The sequence below is a fragment of the Etheostoma spectabile genome, chromosome 14 (assembly GCF_008692095.1).
Source record: "Etheostoma spectabile isolate EspeVRDwgs_2016 chromosome 14, UIUC_Espe_1.0, whole genome shotgun sequence".
NCBI lineage: Eukaryota > Metazoa > Chordata > Actinopteri > Perciformes > Percidae > Etheostoma > Etheostoma spectabile.
In genome coordinates, this window is record NC_045746.1 from 19923053 (window position 1) to 19949502 (window position 26450).

General features: G+C 40.0%; 1 protein-coding gene and 1 long non-coding RNA gene across 3 annotated transcripts in view; one reads left to right on the plus strand and one right to left on the minus strand.

Annotated features, from left to right (window-relative positions):
* The window catches only part of pvrl2l (PVR cell adhesion molecule related 2 like), a 290781-nt gene that overhangs the window by 147369 nt on the left and 116962 nt on the right, over window positions 1-26450 (minus strand). For both annotated transcript variants that reach the window (XM_032534912.1, XM_032534911.1), the window contains exons 2-4: window positions 15707-15819; window positions 11669-11912; window positions 46-339 (exon numbers count right to left, since the gene is read on the minus strand). In XM_032534912.1, coding sequence (XP_032390803.1) covers window positions 46-339; window positions 11669-11912; window positions 15707-15819 — 651 coding nt within the window. The remainder of the gene's footprint in view (window positions 1-45; window positions 340-11668; window positions 11913-15706; window positions 15820-26450) is intronic.
* Window positions 23078-26450, plus strand: part of LOC116701289 (uncharacterized) — an 8091-nt gene continuing 4718 nt past the window's right edge. Inside the window, exon 1 of the long non-coding RNA XR_004334886.1 lies at window positions 23078-23401. This is a non-coding gene — a long non-coding RNA (uncharacterized LOC116701289). The remainder of the gene's footprint in view (window positions 23402-26450) is intronic.

The following is a 26450-nucleotide window of genomic DNA, read 5'->3' on the forward strand; positions in this document are numbered from 1 at the left end:
GAACACAAGTTAAATGATTAAAGTGTGTATGTGTGTCTTCCTTACATTCCACCGAGAGCTTGACAGGGTGAACCCACGGCTGCTCCTGGGTCCTCTGGTCAACAATGCAGGTCACTTCCCTGCCGTTATCTGCCGGCGTGGGAACCAGCCGATACTCGCTGCGCACCGTCACAGTGCCGTCCGGCCCGTTCGTGGTGCTGGTTGAGTGGTTGCCTCCGACCGACGCCAGCCACTTGATGGTGGCTGCGGGTTTGCCTTCCGCCGCCTCGCACTGGGCCACCACCACCGACTTGGTCCCGGCCTGGACGGTCACAACGTTGGCTGAGTTCTTAGGCTTGGCTAGGGACAGAACACAAGGGAGACAGGTGGTGGGGAAAAAGGTAAAAGTCAGACAAAGAAAAGACAGGGACAGAGACAAGAGAAAATGTGCAGCAGCAGGAGAGAGATGAAAAGAGAAAGGGTAGTGAAAAGGAAAAGACATGCGACATGAGGCAGAGGACAAGAAGAGGAAAGAGGGCAGGGAGACAGCAGAGGAGGAGGAAGTTCAATCAGTTTGTTGTGCATGTACTGTACACTGTGACATCCTACTGTGGCTGAAATGAAACTCTGAGGGGGGTAGGCCCTCTGGTGTGACCCTAGGCCACTCAACATCCCAGAGAAAGAAAGAATAAGTACACCTAGATTCTTGAGAAGTCTTGCAGTATCCAAATTATGGAGCAATGCCATTTTTGAATCCAGTTAATATCTTTTTTTGCATGATTTAACGACAGCTGGAATGCGCTCTTCAAATAATAATTCCATAACAAAGCTCATAACTTGTAAATTTATGAAAATATTGCAAACCAAAAGGTCTTGAGTGATCTTTTCCAACACTGTCCCCCAATTGTAGTGAATCATCAGATACCAACGGCTTCACAGCGAAATGCAAACCCTCGCTCCTCCTTCTCCCGTCACATTAGCTCTGTCAAATCAAACTGGACCTGTTCTATAAAGTGGTTAATGTCCCATGACAATGTCCTTCCTTTCTTAAAAGGAAAGATCCAAACTTGGACACACTTTCAATAAATCAATCCGTAAATGTCAGTGAATTCCATTATTTTGAGATGTCAAGTGGTGCAATTTACTTTTTTTCTGTTGTTACCCACTCTTCTCGAACACGCGTCACGTTGCACTGCAGGATGTGATTTAGGACATTTCCCCAAAATGCCTTTCAATCTGTTGCATGCGGCTGTGTACAGGGACAGTAATGGACATAATGAGATTGAAAGACTTTACTACAAGAAAAAAATAAGGCAATTATTTTCTTTGCCAGTGCATTGCCTGCTGGTTAATTGAGGCTAATGTCAGTGGAGAAATTGGTTTGTGTGTGAGTTCTTTGGTTGAAGAAGCTCGGGCTGCCAGTTTAAATTTCTATACATTTTTTTAATTTTTGAAAAAGTTCTGCTACAGCTGGACTGTAAATATATCAACTTAATGCTGTATTATGTATGATATAAGAAAAATGTGCCACCAAACAACAAAACAGACCTAAAAAAAGCTACGTATATCATTAGCCTTAAAGCATTACCCTCAACAGTGTAACATGGTTCTTCATGTAGGAAACACTTTAATGACTTTCAATGTATCCACTGGAGGTTTTATTTTTAAAGCCGTTGTCGCGCAAAAATACACAAGAATCAAAAATCATAGATATGCTCAGAGGGACAAATGTTTGCAGGCTGCCTGAATAAGTCCTTAACCTTGTGTTGTCTTCACTTTAGTGACCCTCTTGTATCCCTCGGGTCAAACTGACCCGTGACTTATTTGGGGTTTTAAAAACAATTCTGAAATACAATTTTACTTCATAATCAAGTTACAAATATTGTCTTTATCTCAATTTCAAACTATTGGGATGACATACTGTATATGTTTAGGGAATGCAATCAGTCTCTACTAGAAGACAATTAAAAATAGAAGTGTGGTTTATTTTTTGTAATAAGGTTGTGATTCATGTTAAAAATCCACTATGGACAAAACAAAAGTGGTCATATCCAGAATAATTTTCTGAATTGAGTCAGGAATACATGTTTATCACAGAAAATAAGGTAAAGGCCATTGATTTTTAGGTAGAAAAAATGTATACTTTTTCCTTGTTGTTTGAAATGGGTCAATTTGACCCGGATACCGTACAAGGGTTAAGCAACTGAGCATGCTAGCCTGGACAGCAGGACCCTTTTTCAAAAGCAACAAACCAACATTGACCTCATACTGCTGTGCGGTCCCCTTGTTGTTTCATTTCCTATGATTTTTCTTTAGGTCAATTTGTAGTTTCTTTGTGAATAGTGGAAGATTGGGTCAGTTGTATCATATCAAATTAAAATCCAGGCAGCAATAACAAAAATGACATATTGTCCTTCTGAAACCTGATGATATCATAGGACAGGAGAAGAACCAAAGAGCCGATATAGACATGGTGCACTGAGATGCCACAAGTCGGGTGAGAGTTCAGACATGGAGATAAGCAGAAGAGAGGGGAGACGGTTTAAACAGTGATGACGATGGAGAACAGAGAGAGAGACTGACCATGTAGAAACAAGAAGAGAGTAAAGCAGAGTTGTGCCAGAAAGGGGCTTTGGAATAATCTGCAACTTTTAACAAGTCGAGAGTATCCATCCCTGATGTGTTTCGTGACATTGCATCCAATTGGGCTGGCTGCTATTCATCACATCAGTTTGAGGCATTCTGAGTACAAAGTAATTAGAATGCAAGCAGGAAGCTATGCTAACTGAGCTGAATAAACACTGCAGCCCCAGCTGGTATGGTTTCTCAGGATCCTTTAGCAAGACAGAAGCTTAAATGCTAACTTGAAGATGAGCTTTTTCTAAGACTTTCTAAGTCTTTCTCTTCGCCTTGGCAAACAGTTACAGATCAAGGCCTGTGACTGGAAGATTGCCAGTTTGAATCATAAACTAGTTGGGCATATCTGCCAAGCGCGAAGATTTGTAACCGAGTGTGAAGCCGGCTGTTGCTGAATTGAGGTGGCATTCACACAGGACAGCTGACATCTGTCATCAACAGAGAATTGTGTTGAAACAACCCAGAAAGCTCTTTAATGAAGCCCAGAACTGACCCACATTATTACTTACTGTTGGCCGATATTCTGCCATGCAATAACAGTGAAGAAGACACTGCAATCTGGCTGCAAAGGTACCAACTTAACCGTGATATATTGTGCAGAGCTAGGCCAGATCTCAGCCACTCTGAAGCCTTTTTTGAAGACCCAGCTTCTAAACCAGATTACAAGTGGGTTTGTTGCACATGGCCTAGTATGCAAATGATGCGCATATCTTACATGTGGTTGGTTAGAGACGGGCCATTTGTGGACCAAAACCCCCTTACCATTGCCATAACTGACCCATTTTTACTTAAAACACAAGTTGACCCAGAACTTTGTCTTATCTGGGTTGTGTTGAAAGTGTGCAGCTCTTGAAACCTTTTGAAGCAATCTGTACAGATTGTGGACGCTTATAGTCCATTAGCACATCCCATTTTTAGCAGCCTGGCTGTATGAATGACAATGTCAGTGGGCTGGTCCAGATTAACAACAATCAATTAATAACTTGCCATGAAATTCTGTAAAGACATTCATTCCCTGACTGTTGTTTAAACCCCTTCATCAAGTCAAAATTGTGTTGTATCGGATATTTTGGTTTATGACCAAATACCTGCAGAAGTAACGACATTCCCATCAGCCTCAGCTGCACTAGTTTGTGCTAATTACCAAATGATAGCACGGTAAACTAAGATGAGGGCCTCTGTAAACATTATATGAATCACCGACAGCAGATTACCATCGTCATTCCGAGCATGTTAGCATGGTTACGTTCACATTTAGCTCGAAGAACGGCTGGGCCTAATTAGAGCCTCAGAGAGCCACGAGCATGCCTGTAGCTGTTAGTCTCGTTATTTGATCGATCAAAAGTCTAACTTTTGAGTAATCTTTGACATGCTGCTTACTGATATTGTCATACACTACCCCTGTAAGTCAATGTCATCCATCAACACATGTCCTTGTGTTTTGAATGTTTCCCAAACGAGCTTCCCCTGACATAAAAACGGGTAAAGAAAAGAGACAGTAAGTAAACCTGACCACTCTCGGACGTTTTGACCTTTAGAGGTGCAGAGCTTTTTTACACAGTACTTGAATTCCATCTGGTTCAAGTGCAAAATGGAAACAAACTAAATCCTCCATATTTACATATATTGTATATTATCACATACAGTATATTATGGACTACAAATTGCCACCTGTGATCAGCTGCGTTTTCAACATTAAGTAGAATCACCAAACAATGTCTGGCAACACCCCCAACTGGGCCTGCAGAGCAGACATATTTGGATTTAGCAGCACTGGTTAGTGACACATATCGCTGTTTCCTCCTTCTGTCCCTCCCTAAACATGGATTTATTCACTGCTGTATGCTGATATAGGAAGCCAAGTGATGTATTTTTTATTTTCTACTTTGCTGCTTACATTAGCCAAAAATCAATAAAGGCTTCTGGATCTTGTTAAATTTGGGGAATTCATGTCTCACAAGCTGCCCAGGTTTGTAAACATCTTCTCTCAGCTTGACACACTGCTGTTAAATATCTCCAGACAAGAAACATCTGTCTGGCTGTACGGTATGTCTCCTCAACTATTACTAATGCATGAATAATCAAGGAAGAACATAGAAGTTTATACTGCAATTATTATGGTGTGTGTTGTTTTGGCAACTCATTATTTGCTGCTTAAAATGTTGACAAAATGCATTAATTTAAGCTTTAGAGTTTAAAGTTTTAATGAATGCATTTTGTCTGCATCACTGCTCCCACTGAGTACAATGCTGCTCCAATTATAGGTAAGTTAAAAACATGATACACAGCAATCATGTGTTAATAAGCACAATTACTCAACTAATTCACTCAATTTGTTTGTTTGTTTGTTTAATTTGGATCCCCATTAGCTTTAGCATAAGCTAAAAGCTATTCTTCCTGGGGTCCTTTGATCTGTTCTTATAACATTTGAAAATACAAATCATAATTAAATCTTACAGTTAACGCAATTAATACTAAAAAAATAATATAAAAACACAATTAAAGTTGATGTTATTTTCTGACAAACTTTAGTTGGTGTGCTAACAAGCCCAATAACTTATTTGCATAGGAAGCCTAAAATATACCCGTCCTCTTATGTTTCCCCCTTTATAAACGGCAGTGAAGGGGATCACCACCTTGAACAAGAAGTAATCTGAGGCTGTTTTGAGAATCTCACCTCACTGAGTGGCCCAGCCCTTTGTATATTTTTCTGTCCGTGGCCCTCGGTGAAAAAGGTTTTGGACATCCCTGCTTTTATCTTATCTAGCTCCTTCAAGCTTGAGAGCACTAGCCTAAGTGCTTAAATTGTAAAACAAAAAAAAGGAAATCAATGATAATTTCCAGTGTCACTATTGTTATGCAACAACTATAAACTGCTGAAAACACATCATTTTGACTTCTCAACCCAGCTCAGATTTGCCTCTTGAATACAGATACAAGAAGCGCCTTAAGGCCTGGCATTTCAAGCCCCTTTGTAGTGCTGCATTTAACTGCATTCTGACTGATTCAGTGCTCCTACTTGAGGGCAAATGTGAACTCAAAGACATTTTTATTTTTTTTACCTTCCTCGGCCCGTTATCAACAACTCAAAAAAGAATGGTGGATGCTGTTCCAATTCACCAAGGTTGTTACACAGCAACATTTGTTATTGTGGCTTTGGTGTATCTGCTTTGTCAGTGATTGGAGAATGGCTCTATACTAAAAGTCCTCCTTAACCAAGGTTGCAAATAAGTCTTGGAGTCAATATCTCTCTATTTAATTAAAGTATGGCTTTGGAAAAGCTCAATAAATATGCCGAACAAATACCTGCTGTGGTATGTAACCAGGGCTGGAAAATAAAATGCACAAAGCTGCACTGTCATTTCTCTTGAACCTTCATTCATCCCAAGAAGGCTTGCTATTCACAAATAATTTCTATACAACAAGACCCTGTTTCTCACTCATTCACATTTTTTTCTCCTGGGAGCTGACCAGTACAGCCACATTTTTACTGCCGTATGAGCAGCTGACTGGAGCTTTTAGGGTCATAATGCTTTACTAAAGAATTCCTGGACAGCAGATGTGGAGGAAAAGGAGAGCATTTATTCCTATGTTCGAATCATTGGTTAACCCATAACAGGAATATAGAGACTGAAGGCCCTATTTTAACGATCTAAGCGCACGGCGTGAAGCGCCTGCCACAGGTGCCTTTAGGGCATGTACGAATCCACTTTTGCTAGTAACGGAGGAAAAATAGGCCAGTGCGCCAGGCGCATGGTTCAAAAGGGTTGTACTTAGTGTCTTAATTAATTATAGGTGTGTTTTGGTGTAACATGCCATTAACCAATCAGAGTCTTATCTCCCATTTCTTTTAAAAGCCAGGCGCGTTTGCACCTTGGCGCATTGCTATTATCATGGTGGATTTGCTGATTAATATCTTTCATCTTTTGCATGTCTGTGTGCTGCTGCGCGGCAGTGTGTGTCCCTGTGTGTGTGTGTAATAAGCACAGTGGTGCACGCTGCCATAGTGGTGCACGAGCCTAGGCACATTTTACTAATGCACTGTTAAAATTCAATGAAATGGTTCAATCCCCAGACTGGCAGGATACGATGTGGGTGTGGAAAGTAAAAGTGAAAGAGCAGCGCTTGTCCCTCCCCCATTACCACCACTGAGGTGCCCTTGAGCAAGGCCCTCAACCCCAACCGCTCCAGTGGAGCTGCTCAGTGGCCAGCAGATCAGACTGTGGTGTTACTGGGCAGCTTCCAGGTATCAATGTGTATCCGTGTGAATGTGACAGCTTGTCGTGTGCAAATGAGAAACTGTTCTCAATCGACTCACCTGGATAAATAAAGGTTGTTGGTCAATAGTGCAATCACTTTCCGATGCCTCAAGATAGCAATACGTCAAGAATGCACCTGAACACACCTCTATGTAAGACCAGCACGCCCATAGGTGCAGGTGCATTTCCTATTTAAACGACGAGGGCCCAGCGACTTATGTCATACTACTACTGCCTCATTCATTAACACCATGACATCAAGGGGACGCACACATGCCCATTTACATTTTGTTGACTTGCTTACACCAGTGGTTCTCATACTTTTTCTCATCAAGGACCCCTAAAACTGACCACGGACCCCCATCTGATAAGACTTTTCCCAAATAGATAGATGTTTATTGATCCCAAGAAAAATGGGAAATTTTGGTGTTGCAGCAGCAAAATCAGTCACAAAGCACAGAATATAAATATAAATGAAATACTAGGAAAAATATACATACATACAATATACATGAAATAATAATGTGAATAAAGTAAAAAAGAACAAATATTTGAATATGTACAGGATGGGGAAACAATAATGTGCAACTGCTTAAATAGTATGTTAAAATCTTAAAGGCAATGTCCACTACCTGATGGAATTTTTGCTTTTCGATGTTTTAATTTTTGCTTTCTATGTTTTATTACAGAAAGTGAATTTAACCCATGAGCAAGATAGTCACATCATCTAAAAAAATACCAAATCTCAATTTTGAAGTCATTGTGTTATTTATGGATGAAATTATAGTGAAAATACAGTATATGATTCCCTTTCTTGTTGGGGACCCCTTTAAGAACCCCTGGGGGTCCCCGGAGCCCACTTTGAGAACCAATGGCTTACACATATTTTTCTAGACTGAGTATAATACATGCTTGAAAAAAGAAAGAAATACAGCATTGGAATGCAATCAGGACATGGCTTGTGGCTAATCTGTATTTCAATGTTCAGTGTATTTTTCATCGGGCTTTAGTGATGTTACTTTTCCAGAAAAAAAAAACACTCTTTGGCTCCACCCATTATAGGATCACCCCACCCTTGAGTTATTTCTGTCTGTGTGAGATAAATGTTTGCAGGAGCTACTCTTTCACTCTGTTGATCCCTGGACTCTAGCCAGTTGGCACTCCACTCCTCTATCCTCTGGACTCTGTCTCGCTCTTCAAAAAAAAAATGTAAAAACATGAGCTCAATATTTTACAATAAGGGCTAAACAACACTAAACCGGAGCTACAAGACTCTCCCTCATCTGCAATTGTATTTCTTTCCTGCTGGCTACACTATATCCAATAAGATGCCCTATAATTGGCTACCATCTATTTTCGTGTGGTCCAAATCGAGGACGATTTTATATCATTCACAGCCAAGTGAGTGATTCTTTATTCACAGGCCAATAAGTGGTAATAAGATTGGCTGGCGGTGGTGCTGTATCCAATAAGTTATAATACGATTGGCTGTCACGATTATGTATTCATGCTTAAATAAGTTCTGACATGATTTGGGATGCAGGTGGTTCTATATCCAATAAAATGTAATAAGATTGGGTGCCAGCAGTTGCGGATACAATAAGTCTAATGTGATTGGCTCGTATGGATTCTATATCCAATAAGGTAAAATATGACTGTCTTCTAGTGACTTTGAGACACTTAGTTCGCCAAGTACATTTAAATGGACCAGATTCTGTTCCAGAGAGCTTGGCAGTGCTGCAACTCCAGACAAAAGGCGAGTAAGTGAGCTTTCCAGCAGGTATTTCCCAGTCTACCTCTGCTTTGTGCCAGCAGCAGCAGTTTAGGAAGCTTAGCCCACGTCCATCTGCAATCCCGCCAGAATGTTTTCTCTGCAAAACCAGCCAAGTTCTGTTCTCTGTGTCGAAGCATCCAGAGTGGATTTTGCATTCTTGTGTGAAGGTTTACTTAGAAAAACTACTGGGGGGGAAAACGTTACTGGCGTAGCTGTGAGGGGAGACTTGAAGAGAATTCTAAAACATAACATACTGGCTACAATAACTGGGTGCTGTCATGAAAGTAATTCAATTATTGCCACTTAGTGTGTCTCCACAGTGACTCACAGGGCAATCTATGTGAACTATTTTAGAGTAGCAGATGAGAAATATCCAGACACACATTTGAGGTCGCAACAAATTAAAATACACAATGTCACCACACATATAAGCATGCATTCAATCCTTTTTTAAATCCATTTTCTTTAAATTCTTCCTTTGGTTGTACAGCAATCAAATACATAAATATGTGCAGGCAAAAGAGGAAAAAAAGGACTCAACCATCTTACCCTGACAAACAACACTCATTACATTAAAAAGGAAAAAGCACCAGGAAGATGGCATTAAATTGCACAGAATATGAATTCAGTCAATGCACCGTATCAGTTCAAAGTGCACTATATTAGATTGTCCCTTAAGCATGCCACTATGATAGGAGCTTTGAATGTATGAGCTCTTTATCGTACAACCGCTGACTCTACCATGGGAGATATGCTACAAGCACAGCACTTCCACATAACAAGGAAGGGAACTGTTGTAATTCACAATGAAGCATACAGTCTCCTCAGTGCTGTAAACTGCGAGAGAAAGACACCAGGCATCGGATTCCTTTGTAAGTAGCATGCAAACGGGAGGACATGTGGGCGGATGAATAACACCAGCTGTCTCCGATTACAATCAGGATGCATCCCCTGCTAACAGCAACTAAACCACTCAGTTTAAAAAATCAAGACACAGAGGTAACTTTAAGCAGCTCTTCAGATTTCCCATTCTGGGCTGTCTCTGCTAAATGCTCGTGGTGGTTCAGCCTGTTGATAAGTGGGGAAGAGTGAAGAAAAGGAAAGCTGACAGGTGTGTGAAGTAGCTTACACATTATATTATCTATTATTTAATTAGAGCAGGAGATTTCAAAGTGTGACGCTGTAGGCAACACTAAGACTATATCAATACTGCCGCAATTAAAAATGGTTTGGGTTCTTTGTCTGTCCGCAGGTTTTTAACACAGGGCAAATATCCATATGAGCAAATAGTGGAAAATAATACAGGAATAGTAGGAGTAGTAGTAGTATGACTGTAAGAACCATGTCGATGGGAATTTCTGACACTTACTTATGTAAGAAATATTGATAGATAAAAACATAAATTACACGTTACATCTATTTGGGGTATACTTTTGGAGCTTTGGGGAATGTAAATGTGAAGTATAAGGTTGCAAGGAAGTCAGTGAATTATAAAGTAATTTATAAAGAAAGTTGTTTACATTATGTGCAATGTGCTCATGGTTGTACAGACTACAATCACTGGATCATAATAATACTGAAAAAAACTTTAAAAGATGATGATTCCCCAGAAGTGCTTGGGTTATGAGTAGCTTCTTTTTTATGATTATTAAGCAGATTTCAACATGATGATTCCTCAGAAAGTGTAATGCTGCATTCACTTGGATTCAGGCAGACTGCAGGTAGCCAACAGACAGACCAGGGGGGGCAATCATATTTCATTGTTATTTTTTTATTACATTTTTTTATTCCTTTTCTTCTTTCCATATCTTCCCCACCCAAACCCAATTAGTCTTTAATTCAACTTAATTCTCTAGTGCTATTGTCTGTTCTTTATACCACAATAACCTCTATGTTTTGTTTCCCTTGTCATTGTTTGATGTTGCCATTTGTTAGCACGCGTTTGTTCTATCTTGTTTTACATCAACAGTAAAAAAATAAAGTAAATCAATACCTATACGTATAGACATATAAGTCACATACATCCATTGTGTTAGGTAATTATGTGTCTGTGAAGGTTCTCAGTCATCCGGGTCTTAGTTATCGAAGGAAGGATCCAAATCAAGGGCAACTCAACTTGACTAAAGGTGCTCTGAAGACAATTCACGTTTCTTATGCGAGAGACTTCTTCACTTCTGACTCAACAGTCGGGTCATTGTCAAGACAATCAATACGGCTTCCTTAGTATGAATTAGTAATCGTTGGCTGAGGCCAAGTCTGAACACCATTGATGAACCAACAACCAGGATGTATTGTCAAGACAATCGATACTGCTTCATCAGTATGAATTAGTAATCCTTGGCTGAGGCCAAGGTGCTCTGAAAACAAATGTCTTCAGAGCCCCTGTCAACAAAGTCCAGTTGAACCCATCCTTTGGTAATTCTGTAATCTAACATGGAAGACTCAGCCATAACCATAATCACGTGAGGGTTATGGTTCATATTTATAGTATTTATGTTTCATGTGAATTCACTAAGATTAAATGACATAAATCCAGGTTCAGGTATTTCCTCTAATGTCATAATAATAACTGTATTCATTTCGTTGTTCACCAATATGACAAGTAAAACACAAGTTTAAAAACATGTTAGCTCAACCTGAGGAGTAAGGTCTGGAATAAAGACTTCCTGTTTATCTTATATTGCAGAGTGCCTGCTGATCAAATCACATATGATACTTCACTTGAAGTGCCATGTCTGAATCTGATTCTTTACCCATCTCCTAGTGTTTTTCACGCTGCATCTAACCAGGATATACTCTGAGAATAATCGTCAAATCCGTCAAACTGCCTCTTCTTAGGCTTTGGGTCCGATGGGAACATCTTTTTATGAAAAAGCAGCGATAAGCAGATGGCTGGGGAGGCGCTTGTCAAGGCTGATGTAGCAGAACAACTTTTGAAAACCTGTTTCAAACAGCCGCTTGTTGTTTCTGTTAACAAGGTTTATGTAATGTTACGTAGACTCGTAACCTCTCTACTCACCGAGCATGATGAGGGTGGTCGTCCCTTGTTCGTTTCCAGAGGGGTAGGTGGCGTACTCGCAGGTATACCGGCCGGCGTCGGACATTTTGAGCTGAGAAATCCTGATGGAAGGGTTCTCCAGACTGTTGTGGAGGAAGATGACTCGGTCCTTGAAGGATGGGTTGGGGAAACTCTGCCCGTAGATAGGGTGGTATACAGCGATGTTGTCCCTTTGACCATCGATGGGTTCCCATATCCAAGACACCTGGTAAGGACAGTGTGTGAAAACCAGTGGTTATTGTTTGCTCAATTGGGTTTTTAAAGTGCAATTTCTCTATCAGGGATTCAGATGTGCTGATTTCTTTCACTTTACAGCCAGACTAATAAGATCCATGAAAACAGAGGAGCTCTTTTAAGAATGGACAACTAATGCAGGGGATTTCACTGTGGGCTCCCCCACAGAAAAGTCCGGCCCTAAACAACCAAAAAGGTTTTAAGAGGATGTAAATAGGAAGAATATTGTTGTTTTTACATGTTTTTACATGTAAGCTATTTTATTATTATTATTTTTATTTTATTGTGTTACCTCTTAGTTGAAGGTTACACTAAACCACAGAGCTTTTATTGTGACGGGAAAAAAGGAAATGGATAAAGTGTTGTGTTGACTGTCCACTGACTGTGTTATCATTGAATAAAGTGAGACGTGGAGTGTCGTCCTGGTTCCGGCATTGGAGGCCTGTGCTTTTTTATTTTATAGTGAGTCTAGTCAATTTAATAAACCCTTGTTTGCAGTGTACCCATGAATGTGCACTTTGCAGACAACTATCACAGGAGTATCTTTTTTTTCTAGGATTTCTAAGCCTATATATAAATATTTATTTGCAGTGCACATCAGAGATAATGATATCCTTGGAAGGAGTAAGTCAAACTGAATTGGAATATGTGTATCCTGACTGTGTTCAGATTTTTACTCTATTTTACCTCTGAGAAGAGGAAATAATGCACACACATCAAAGACATGAAAACCCACACAACAGCAACCATACAATTTTTCAAACACACACACACACACACACACACACACACACACACACACACACACACACACACACACACACACACACACACACACACACACAGAAAAGAAAGAAAACAATTACAACATTTCTAACTTTAAAAAAACAACACCAGCATCGATGCTCGTGTCCCTTTTATGCATTAGTACATACTGCAGGAGCAGCATCATTTCTAACATTTCTCTAAACATGAGTTGCAATCTGTGCTGTTCTTTCTCCCTTGAAACCTGAAATGATTTCACTTTCAGTAGCAAAAACTCAATTAAAGCTGTCGGAGTAAGGAGCCAAGAATTATTGCAAGATGAAATTAAAGGTTGCTTAGACCCGCAAACCCTCTCTCAAGGATCCCGTTGCCATTTTAAAGAACATTATTTGAAAGATTCATATTACAGGCTTTTTTTTTTTTTAAATGGTTTCTAATATGTAAAAAATATTGATTCCTGTTTTGGCTGTATGAGACTCAACCGCTAGGGACAATACTGTGATGTCTTACCAAATTGATTTCCCTTTCGCTTCCATCTTCAAAGTGACAGCGTTAAATACAAACTACTGGCTAAAGTGGTAGACCAGGGAGGAAGGTAAATAAAATTCATCAATACACATTTAGCAAACATCTATTAAATTTGTGACATCTGGAGGAGCGGGAGAGAGACAGCAGAGAGGGTTGAATGTTGCAAAGAGGAAGACAGCTTGTAAACCACATGTCAGTGCAAATCAGTGAATATGACTCCCTTGTTAGCTTTAGATTGTAGAGAAAATATTATAGAGGGCAATTTAGCCCTCAATGCAATTTTGTTTTTTGTATGCGGACAAATTACGTATTGATTCCATCCACAACTCAGAGGGCTATAGACCAGGATCAAAAGAAAGTAGCAAACAGCTCACAGCGTTTGCCTTAGTACTTGGTGTGTGATAGTGCATTAAAAAAAGTTAAGGTGGCGTCGGATAATTTGTCATCTGGGGGTTGATCAAATAAATTAACTTCCAGTCAAATGTTAAAATGAGATGATCTGTGTGTAGAAATGTTATGAGAATACAACACAGAAAATCTGCTTAGAAATGTAGGAAATATTGGCTAAGATAGAACAACACAATGTAATTCTGCTACATAAAACATCACATTTGTAATTAATTTTAATTTTAAACAAATTGTATACAAGAAAACAATAATTTTGTATAGGCTCAGCCTGCCACTTAAAAAACACAAAATAAATAATATTCTAGTGCTGGTTCCACGGTATCCACATTTTTGAGTTGTCATGGAAACATCAAGTGGTCATATGACAAGGGCTGGGAAGATTGGCAGACCAGGTAGCCAGGTAACAGTACTCTGATCCAATGGAAATCACAATTGCCAGATTGACAGTAGTCTAGCCCAATGGAATGGGGGGCACCTGCCGCGCACCTCCTCGGAAACCTTTGCACTTTTAAGATAATGGTGTAATTTCTTTGTTTGCTGTGTTGCCGAGAGTCTGATAAGAAGTTTGATATCAATTTTATTTCTTTGCGCCAAGCACACAAAGCGGTCCAGTATGTGTTCAGCGTGCTTCAAAACACAGACTGACAGCAAAGGGAGTCAGATACCGTTAGCACTCCAACAGCTCCAAAATATTATCACCATAATAATATCACTCGTTAGCTCGCAAGCTAGCCACAAATGGCATCAAAAACTTTTGGGGGGTTTCTTCAGAGGTGCAAAGGTTTGTAAAGCTGGAGACTTCAAAATGATGGCAGGACTCACTGCTGGGATCCAACCGCAGCTGTTGTTGGTCAGTAAATGTGCATGAAGTATAATTTTCCTTCTCTCCATGTGTTAAATAGTACATGGCAGAAAGCTAGACAGCTTAGTGCAGTCAGCAGGGGGAGCATATCTGTGCTCCCTGGGTCCGGTGTCTCCCCAGCTCAGAGACCTTTCAAACACTTTTATTTTCTCATCAATGTACTGTACATCCTAGTCCCACTGACTTTAATACGCCCTCGAATTTGCGGACAGCTTTCTTGACTTTAGATATTGACATTCCCACAACTGCTGAACAGATATTTACCATTCTAACTGCATTTGAAACACCCATCTCCCTTCACTGTATTGCTTAGTTTGTTATTATATTATATTGTTAGTTAACACAAAGAGACACACATGCCCTAAGAACATACTATGGATGATCCCGTTAGCAGGCACACTTGAGGGACAAACAATATAAAAAGGCATTAATGGTGATCCTTTCTTCTATATTTTTGGAAAGTTAGTTGAGCTAAACTGAACCAAACACTTCCCCCATGCTTCCGGTGTCATTTAGATGTTATGTGCTGCAGAAGATGCTTCTGCAGCATGCAGTCACCAAGCCCACACACTGCTGCTCCATATATAACAAATGTAACTCTCTATATGTAAATTAACTGCTTGTTAAGCCACAAAAGTCAAGCTTCCATTCAATTTTAGTGCACATTTTAAAAGGATTTTCCAAAACATCGGCAAAGGGAAATGGAAATTAATGTGCATTTCTATCCTCAGCTGGTATGCAAATATTAGAGAGTTGGGCATTGAGCTAAACAGTTAGTGGCAGTAATTCTCTGGTTTTTTTATATTCTGCTGTTTCTCTTAGTTCAATTCATGCAAGTGTTTGGAAACCAATGTCTGTTTCAAATGCACACATATAGAGTGTCAACACAACTGTGTAGGACCTAGTTGGACCTGGTGTAGCCGTTTCCCCATGCTTCCGGTGTTATATAGATGTTATGTGTCTTTAGAGAAGCAAAATTTGTGGCATAAATAATAAAACGTCCTTATTTTTTTCTCAATAAAATATTAAATAATCATCATGAAAATATAGTGAGGGAGAGAGTTCACTTTTTCAACTCCAAATAAACCTGTCGTCTCTTCCAATGAATTTACTTCATTAGATATAAACTACCGTGTCAGTGTCTCTTTGACATTCTGAGCTTCAGTGCTTCAAAAACACAACGTTATGTGCCATCTTCCTACCTGCGTGAGTTTGGTCCGGCCTCCTCCATCGATGAATTGGCAACGGAGATCAACAGACTCCGCGGGATTCGCCTCCACTTCCTCGTCAACTCGCACTTTCTGAGCCCCGATACCTGGAGGCAGGCAAAAAAAGAGAGGGAGATAAAGATTATGCATCAACCCTTAAAACCAATATTGTTTGAATAATTGAACATGCTTGTTTGTACTGGAACTAAGAGAGGATCTTGACCAAACAAAGACTAAGAGGGAGAAGATGAAGAGAAAAAGAGAGAGCCAGAGCCAGAAAGAGAGGTAGAGAGACTATTAGTATTTCATTGTGAATCTGGTGTTATTTAAAGGACACTGCTGTGATTATTTTTTCCCCCAAATGTGTTAGAGAGGATTTAAAACAAGGTTGCAGAGAAGCGCGAGGGAAAAAAACTGAAGACAAAGAAAATGAGGAGGCATTAAGAAAGAAACTTGGGAGAAAACAGAGACAATTTCTTTCAAGAGACAGGAAAAAAAAGCATTTGAATTATGAGCCTTTGATAACAGGCGGCCTCAGGCAGGAGTCTTAGCTAGGCCCCTGCTCATTACAACGCTCGTCTACCAGGAGGCATCGCTAGGGGGCGAGCCTTGAGGTACACCGCTGCAGCTCGAGTAGCGCACGAGTATGTGTTTGAAATTCAGTGGAAGGTACCTGTAACCCTTTGAAAACCGCATGAAAAACAGTGTGGCGAGAGCAGGGTCAGTCAGACAGGCCAGCACACTCCAACTTTCAACTGAGATGATGAAAGGACGAAGTTTAGAGAATAACACCGTCTCAACACCATGTAGAGCCTGCTAACCCGCGGGCTGTTTCAGAACACAGAAGTAAAATTGGACTACTGGAATGACTTTTTTTTTATTTATTTATTTTTAAAAAGGTGCCCTGTCACACAAAACCGTTTTTACTTGCATTCTTTGAAATAAGTTAGGTCCATATGTGTGTGTGTGTTACGTCAGGAATGTGTACATGAACTGCTTCCTTCTCTGTCAGCTCTAGCTACTGAAAAGAAATAAGAGGAGAAATCAGTCCAATCACAAAAGCTGGTAAGTCTGACATCATGTTGCCTTAGCTTATTACTATTCATGAGCTCATCCAGTTGGGCTGGGTAAAGGATGCTGATAGCCAGGCTCTCATTGGCTATCTGTTAGCCAATTAGAGTCAAGTAGCTTAGCTCATTGAATATTAATGAGCACCAGCATAAATTGAGCTGAGTCTTCCTGCAGGCTTTCTATACCATACTAGAATGACTTGGAACAAGGTAACCAAGTCTTTATTCTACAAAAAATGTTAGAGTCCATGGTAGACCTTCAGACATTACCACAAAGTAATGAAATACGTGTGGCAGGGCACCTTTAACAATTGTCTCTCATTTTGTGACTGGGCCCCAAATAATGTGTCTGAATGTATACTTTTTTGCAGTTGGCCTTTTTTGGTAAATAAAAATGACTGCGGCTGTGATACCCTATTCCTTTCAACACTGATTGATGAATCAGTGTTGAAACCGATCCTGTCTCTGTGTTCAAATACACTCAAGAGAGCCAGGCTTCTACTGAATTTGACAAATAAAACTGATGTAGCAGAACATGCATTCAAGGCCTTCAAATGAGACGTCGACTAGTTAAGCATGCAAGAGCAGCAGGAAACCCTGAGCGCAACACATTCTGCAAACAACAAGATTACAAAAAGGCACTCCTAGATACTTCGAGCTAGAGCCAAGCCTTGTCTTGTGTTAGAAAAAAAGCCAGGGATTTTCCTGCACAGAGAAACCAAAGAGGTTTTATCCAAACCCAAAGGAAAATCACCAGCACCAAAACGGTAAGAACTGAGAATAAAAACTGAAATTCAAATCCTCTCTAAATGTGTGTAAGAGTAATTTATCAAAGAACCGTTGAACAGGCAGAACAAAAACTTCGGAGTGTCTGTGTGCTGTACCGGACTTGCACGGGTATTTATTTAAATATTAATATCATTTTTTTAACCCATTTTGTTGAAGCTATAGTGCATAGTTTCTATCGCCTCCATGAGGAATTCTAATGACAACACAACTGTCCCCACCCATCTTTGATGCAGTTACTAGTAGCCAAGGAGGACACAGAGGACTAAAAAAACATGATGGACTCTTCAAGGCAAGGCAGCTTTACTTGTATATCACATTTAAGCAACAGGGCAATTCAAAGTGCTTTACACAAAAACAGTTAAAAAGAAGACCACAAGAATAAAGGTTACAGTGCAGTATAAGAAATTAAACATTAAAGAAATGAACATCATCATTTAAAGAAAGGCAACATCAAAAAGAAAGGTCTTCAGCCTTGATTTAAAAGAACTGAGAGTAGCAGCGGATCTGCAGTTTTCTAGGAGTTTATTCCAGATCTGAGGAGCATAGAAACTGAACGCTGCTTCCACCTGTTTAGTTCTGACTCTGGGGACAGAAAGCAGACCTGTCCCAGGTCATAGTGTAGTAGCAGATTAGAAATGTATGTTGGCCCTGAACGGTTTAGGGATTTATAAACAAGCAAAAGTACTTTGAAATCAATTCTTTGAGGTACAGGAAGCCAGTGTAAAGACTTCAGGACTGGAGTGATGTGATCCAGTCTCTTGGTTTTAGTGAGGACTGGAGTGATGTGATCCAGTCTCTTGGTCTTAGTGAGAACTGGAGTGATGTGATCCACTCTCTCGGTCTTAGTGAGGACCCGAGCAGCAGCGTTCTGAATCAGCTGCAGCTGTCTGATTGATTTTTTAGGGAGACCTGTAAAGACCCCGTTACAGTAGTCAAGTCTCCTGAAGATGAAAGCATGGACAAGTTTTTCCAATAAGACATAAGTCCATCAGAAGAAGTAATTATCTTCACTCGAGTTTCAACGCTGGAAAGTAACCGGACGCCACAATCTTCTGAACACAGTCATAGTGAGAAATACAGAGAGAGTTGTGTGGAGCTGATAGTCTTCATTAGCTTTGTAGTAACGTATTTGGCAACGGCTTGAATGTAACGGACATTTATTAATATCACAAAGTTACGCACTGAAGCTTTAAATGGGATTTTATTAACTCAAGCATTGCCTTCATGTTTATTAAATTGTCCAAAATAACAGCTGGTGATTTGAATTGCCCCTGCCTCTTAGCAACTAATGACGTGCTGTCCATTTGTTGACACCAATGAACTTTAATGAACTTGTAAGACGGAGAAAGAGAGGAAATGACTCAAAGAGAATAAGAAAGAAAAACAAAAAGATAAAAGAGAGAGAGAGAGAAGAACAGAGAACTTGTAATCCCTTCTCAATGCAATCTGGTCTAAATGCAGCAGCTCGATGTGTTTAGCAGCTTCCACATACAATCAAGTGACATTTGAAAGAGTCTTTGATTGTTCATGCTTTGGAACTTAATCATTTCGCTATAGTGAGCCTTATCATCAGACCTCTTGGTGCTCACTTTAGTAACTCCAACACATAATGATTCTTTGCTCCCCCCCTGCTCCTTTAACTGCTCTCTGCTTGGCACTCACACAGAGATCCAGACCCCTGCCATGAACCCCCTGCAGACCCGGGATCAAATCCCACCAAAGACTTTTCTCCTCCACCTCCCCTCTGCCCTCTCAGCCAGCTTCTGTGCCTGTAAAGATAAAATTCTTGCAGGAAGCCGGCCTCTCACTCTCTGCACAAGAAAAAGGGGCTAAGCACTCGCTAACCACTAGCTAGCCCCGGGTGGTTCCAGTGACAAAGCCTCTTAGTGTGTGAGGGATTGATTAGGACAATATGTTACATGGCACAGCATAGAGGTGAATGGGCTGGCTGGGGTTTAGCCATTGAATGAGCTGTAAAACACAGTCACATTAACAAAGAATGGGAAGCGTGTTTTTGTGTGTGTGTGTGTGTGTGTGTGTGTGTGTGTGTATGTTCGTGTGTGCGTGAGTGTGCTCTGCAGGGGGTGTTGAGTTGTTTTGGATTTACAGCATGCATGCACCCACGTGTCCTCCCATGTGTGCAGGAATGACTTTTGTGTGTAAAGGCGTATGCTTAAAGATGTGTGTGTGTGTGTGTGTGTGTGTGCGCGCGCATGTGCGTGATAACTGTACATCTGAGTGTATATGTGCATAAATCCGATAATGTTTTTGTAATGTGAGTGCATATCGCACTGACTCAGTCATTGAACCAAAGTCTCTACCCTGAGGGAGACAATGGGCTGTCAAAGCAGCTATCCATTCCCACTGGCAAGTTTTTCCACGGCGTGAATCAACAAGAATAGCGGCAACGAACCAAAACAGTTCATCTCTGTCTCCGTTATTTGCTTACCCCTCCGTCACATATTCCTTCTTCTTTTTATTTATTCTCTCATGCACAAACACACAGATTCATTCCCCTAATTAAACACATCAACACACATATCTCGCTATTCATGAAGAAGCTGAAATGCAAACACACACACACACACACACACACACACACACACACACACACACAACACACACACCAACACACAACCCAAACACACACACCACACACACACACACACACACACACACACACACACACACAGTTGACGGTCCCACAAAAGCCATGAAACACAAAAAGCTTTGGGTTATTATAGTGGTCAATTAGATCTCTCCTATGATGCAGTGGGAAATAATGACGACAGCGAAAGAGGGAGCAAGAGGAGATGATGGAGAAAGAAAGAAGGAAATAGACTTAAAAAACAACTTAAAAAAAGCTTTATACTGCAAAAAAAAAAAAAAAAAGAGTGTGAAGGGAGCCAGAGAAAGGAGAGGAACATGAAGAATCTATGGGGAAAGATCCAGTACGTGCACCAGAATAAAAGAGCAACACAGAAAGAAAAGGTTTAAAAGAGTAAAGTGACTTTAGGGATTGACTAAAGCAGAGAGAGAGTGAAGGTGATGGAGCGGCATGGGGGAGACTGAAGGAGGAAATGAAGAGGGATGACTGAAAACCAGGGAGTGAAGAAGAATGAAAAAGAGGCCACAGAGATGAGATGTGAGATGCTGCCAAAAAAAGATACGTGGTGGAAAAAGTAAAACATTGAAAGTGTGACAAGGAAAGGAAGCAGAGAGCATGATATCGCATCAGAAATGAATCATTTCCTCAGAAACTAGATCCAAAAAGCCCCATGGAGACGGAGCTGACTGGCTCAGAGAGACGTGATGAGCGAAAGGAAGAAAGTTTCCCTTCTTACTGTTCATGCAGACCTACATGACCAAAGAATTTGACACTTGTGGGTGTTTTTTTTTAAGGTCAAGCATCTGAGCTGACACTTTGTTGCTGTTAAATGTCATACTCACACAGATGAGTTTTCAAACCTTATCATTTGGTCCATCTGATTTTGCATCGCAATAGAAAACCAGATTCATTTCTGAAGAACATCATTTGGATTCTTTACTTGAGCTGAAGGGAGCTTGACTTTGGCCTACGACAGCTCAAGTTAGCTGCTGAAGTACTTTACTAACACCCCCACTTTGCAGATAGATAGGCAGGCTGGGGGAACGCATATTAATCCTCATGAGAGCCTGAAGGTGTGGAGTTTGAAAGAAGCATTTTGGAGGCAGAAAGGGTCTAATAAAAGATGCTATTGAGTTGCATTATGGGAAATGTCAGGGTTAAAGTCAGGGCATCTCTGCTTCTCCCTAATTTTAAGCCTTTGTTATTTTTTTTCTTTATTTGTGAGTTCCCCAACTTATTGAAATGCAATACTAAATCCCTGGAGTACCCTTGTATAGCCCATCGTTTTATTTTTTTTAAAACCAATTTTTCAATTATTTCCAGATTTTTTTTAAGCAGCTGATCTGTTGAAAATATAGAGATGTTATAGATACATTTTTGGTTTCCACACACCAATAACTTGTTCTCTTTACTTAATGCAAGAGGAGGACACTGTTCACCAAGGTTTTCAATAATCAACGCAGCTCAGCAAGGTTTTTCTGTATTAGACCTTCAAAGAGATAAATAGGAGGCTTTAAAAGAGCTGCCGAGTATGCTTCAGCATCCCAGATACCCTTGAGGTAACTAAAAGCAGGAACTAAAACCAAAGCTGAATGACGGTACAATATTATATTTTTGTTCTGCCGTTTGATCCACAGTCAAGTCCATTTACGTATTCCACCAGACGTTATTGAGGCACACAATTTTCAAATTGTTACAGAGAATTATTCGAGTCAAACTTTCTGCCCTGTGAAATCACACATAATTGTTGACTATGGCTGTGCTTTTTATTGTTTGCTTGCAGTGCTTCACACATACACTTGTCCTACTATCAGAGAGATTGGTGTCAATGCACCACAACAAGTCTTATCTTTTTCAGTCATTTTCATCATGCGCTCACGACCCCAACTATCCCACAATTTACAGCTTATTCTGTTGTACTCGATAGAAGTCACTGTGGATTGGAGCGTCAGCTGAACCTAAAAGGATAGTGAAAGTGAGGCGGTTCAATGAACGGCTACAATCTGCGTCCCTCCCAATGCACAAGAGAGATGAATCACAGTTAATTGACATTTAGAAGCTTGTGGCATTTGCCTGTTTATGTGGAGCTTCCCTATGAAGACAGTCATGCAGCAAAAGTGTTCAAAATAGGCTGTTTGGGTGCACCCTCATGCACATTAATATCCAAATGATGCAAAATGATGTAAGTTATTTCAGCTTTTATCTGTGTGATTGACAACATAATAGAAATGGAAATAATTAAGCCTTGTATTATCCTCTGGTCAAATTTGAACCGTTTTCAAATTTGTTTACTTCAGAAATATGGGTTTCTTTCAGCCAAACTGCCCCAAAATAACATGAATGCTTAGATGTATGCTGTTAGGAACCCATGCAACATTCTTTGCAGGTTTTCTTTTTTTTGTTTTGTTTTTTTAAATCGTACCCTGACTCAACTTATAGTAACATATACCAGTCTGTTTGGAAAATTTGGTTTCAAATTCAATCATTGGTTCCAAATTGAACATGTGTAACTTTTGGTTTCCGTAGCGGCGAGACGCTCGTGTTGCAGCCATGGAGCGCAGTAAGCAGCGCTCTAACGAGTGGCTGAAAAAGCCCAGTAAAACTGGAATTCAGCATTGAAATAAATTTGAATTTTACTCACTTCTGTGAAATAAGCATGTGAGCTGTTTCAACTCCACTCCTCCATGAATCAGAACCGGAATCGAAAGGATGAATGATTTGAATTGGAATCAGAATTGTTCAAATCAAAACCATGCCCAACCTGAGTCCACATGTGTGACACCAGGGATGAATGTTAGAAAGCAACAGTCAACATGTTGTCCTTTCTGATTTGCTTCTTCTTTTATATTTTGTGAGCAAAGCGTACAGCTAGCTGAACTTTAGTGAATAATTCAGACAGCTTTATTCGGCTCATTTTCTGTGAACGATGTGGCGAGGGGGTAACGTTAAGGTGGAGTTAGCAAGCTAACGTTAGCCAACTAAGACCGGCTGGCTGGCTTGCTGGTTCCACCGTGCTTTTATGCCACATCGGTTACAGAGAATGAGCTGAGCTGCAGGTTCGGTCTAAAGTTAGCGGCCCGCTGAGCCACTGCTGCTGGGTCTAACTGTCCCTCCTCACTCCCTGAAACTCAGAGAACATCGGCGACTCTCTTCCCTGCAACACAGTTTACGGCCCCACTGAGGTGTATTGTCACTAAAACAACTAACAACAATCGCCATTTTGTTGTGTACCAATCAAATGATCACGTGAAACGGTTCAATGACCTATCTTTCCATTATTTCTATGATGTGGCAAACTTGTAAGCAAAGAGTGGCATATGTACACATCCAGAGGGAGCATTATACATCGCTTCAGGACACCCGGTGAAAATTCTATAAGTCCAATATTTACTCTCCTTGTAGTTCTGTCATTTGTTTCTATCAATTTCAAGCTAAGATATCTGTCTCTTTAGCTGGTAAATGTTCGACAATGTTCACCAGCTAGATGCTAACAGTGCCTGACTGACAGTTAGCATCTAGCATCTAGGTTTTTAGATTTTGTTTGTTGCCTGTCTGCTGTTGCGGGACTGATGACAGCAACGAAACGGAACCAAAAAAGTAGAGTTTCTGGCTGTTAGACCAAAAACAGAGATAGAAAGCTGAGGGAAAATTTAAAAAAAATAAAGTCTCTCTAGGTTGCACTTTCTTAAAGAAAGTCGGTTTAGCCATTCATTACGTCATTACTCTTTACGTTTAATACCTGGAGTCGTGAGTGAAACGGCTGTTAAACAGGTCAACACCTATTAAAATCTGATGCTCGTGACATTCACATATGGGGAAAAAAAACAGCTGTAATTCTTCAAAAGTGACGTGGAAGAGAAGGGAAGCGGCAGGGGAAAGGCGGAGTTGAGTGACTGTCTCATCTAGCACACACTAGGGAGCTGAATTACCGGTAATTGACAGTTTATAATCGTGGCATTTTGCGCTGGCTTTTCAGTAACAGGACACTGATCAACAACATGGTGGAATGAGAAGGAAAGAGGAGATTAGTTGTCACGAGAGCAGCCTTGGTTTCTCACACACACACACACACACACACACACACACACACACACACACACACTTAGCGGGGATGTGCGTTAGGCACAAAATTTAAGCTAATAATATCGTAGTTGAAGGATAGTACAGATGATTCCTTAGTTGTGACTGCTTTTGAATAATGAGATTTTGAATGATGAGTGAATACATGTGGTTTTATTCAGCAAATGTAATCTAAAGAAAGAGTAATAAGTTTTGTGTATGTGCATCTGTGTGTGTGTGTTAGCACAAAGACGTTTATACAGCTGAAATTTCAAAATGAGATATCCATTAAAGGACAAAATTGCAGAATCATTTTCTACAAGGCACTGTATTGTTCTAGATATCTTCATAAACCATTAATGCCCACATTTGTTAGCACAAAATTTATATGCAACAAATATCGTAGTTGAAGGATAGTACGGATGATTCCTTAATTGTGGCTGCTTTTGAATAATGAGATTTTGAATGATGAGTGAATACATGTGGTTTTATTCAACAAATGTAATCTAAAGTGTAATAAGCTGTGATTTAAGAGTGTTATTTTGTGTGTGTGTGTGTGCGTGTGCGTGTGTGTGTGTGTGTGATTTGTTAGAACAAACATGATTATACAGCTGAAATTCCAAAAGGAGATAAATAATAAGTAATAAATAAATTACTTATTATAAATAATTGGTGGTTAATGGAAAACACAAAATTGCAGAATCATTCTCTCCAAAACACTGTATTATTCTCCTTATTGTCACAAATTGGATCTCAATTTTGCCATGGAATTTAAGCTAATGATTTTTTATTGTAGTGTAAGTATAGTGGATGTTTCCTTAGCTGTGACTGCTTTTGAATAATGCGATTTTGAATAATGAGTAAATGAGTGTGGTTTTGTTCAACAAATGTAACTTAAATAAAGAGTAAGACGCTGTGATTTAAGACCTGAGCTTGCGATGATGTTTGCTCTGTTCTGTGATGAAACGTTACCATTCTAAATTAGAAATGGCTTATGTTGTTATGAAATGATTGTCAACAATAAATACAAGAAAATAATCTCAAATCATCACAGATATTAGATAGTTTAGGTCCTCTCCTTTGAAAACTTTAGAGAACGGAACAACCATATGTATGAAATATTGGGCTGAATAAGACCTAAATAAAGCCAGTGTGATGGGGGACTTAATGCAGCAAAAAAGCAAAATGTTTACACATCACTTCCTGCAGATCAATGTCCATGGATAAACTGTAATTGGCACTGAAAGTGTGTGGTCTTTGCCTGATTAGATAATAGCATATGTGATGAAAGTGCATGGTGTTGTTTGGAGACATTTAAATGAGAAAATGGAAGTTTGTCACAGCTGGAAGCCTCCTCAACAACTGCTGCAAGGGTGTAACTGTAGCTTTGTTGATAAATGATCTGTGCGATTGTGTGAAAGGGGGAGAGAGAGAGGGGGGAGCGACATGCAGCAAAGGGGCCAGAGGTCGGACTCGAACCCGGGCCCGCTGCGTCGAGGGGCAAGCCTCTATACATGGGCATCTGGATGCCCGATAAAGCGACATTTTGACTTTCCTTACATGGTTAGATACTTAATGAAAGGGGAACAAAGGTGGGAGTTGTGACTTTGTAATTTTTGGTTTGTGTTATTTATCCACTGCTGCTACTTATCTTCACACTGTACTTATTACTGTCTGTACTGTATTTATGTTGACACTGCACTACGATAGAATTTGTACAATCTATTTGAAACTCTCACTTGTAACCTAATCTCACTTAGTTCTACTTTATAGTTCTATTTTATGTTTTTATCTAGGTCTTATTGTAGCTAAGTTACTTTTGTTTATTTATTTATACACTTAATGACTTTTCTTACTCTTAATTTACCTTGAAATTGACTTTGAGCAACTGCAACTAAATACTTTTCCTGAGAGAATAAAGTATTCTGATTTGTAGAAATTCAAAAGTTGACTAAAATTATGCCAGTTTCGCAACGACCTTCCTCCACAGTGCTGCAAAGGAGGGTCTGGCTAGTCCACACAGCATTCCAAGATGGGAGAAAAACTGGTTTATTGGCATTTCTTTAAACTAATCCCAATCATCTTGGGCGGTGCTAAGCACCAGATGGAGCCACGGTGCCGCTGCAAAATAGCCTCGGGAAGGAACTTGTTTTGGTGGATGTACGTTCAAAAGTTGTTTAAGTCGTGCAACAGAAAACTCAGATTGGACAGA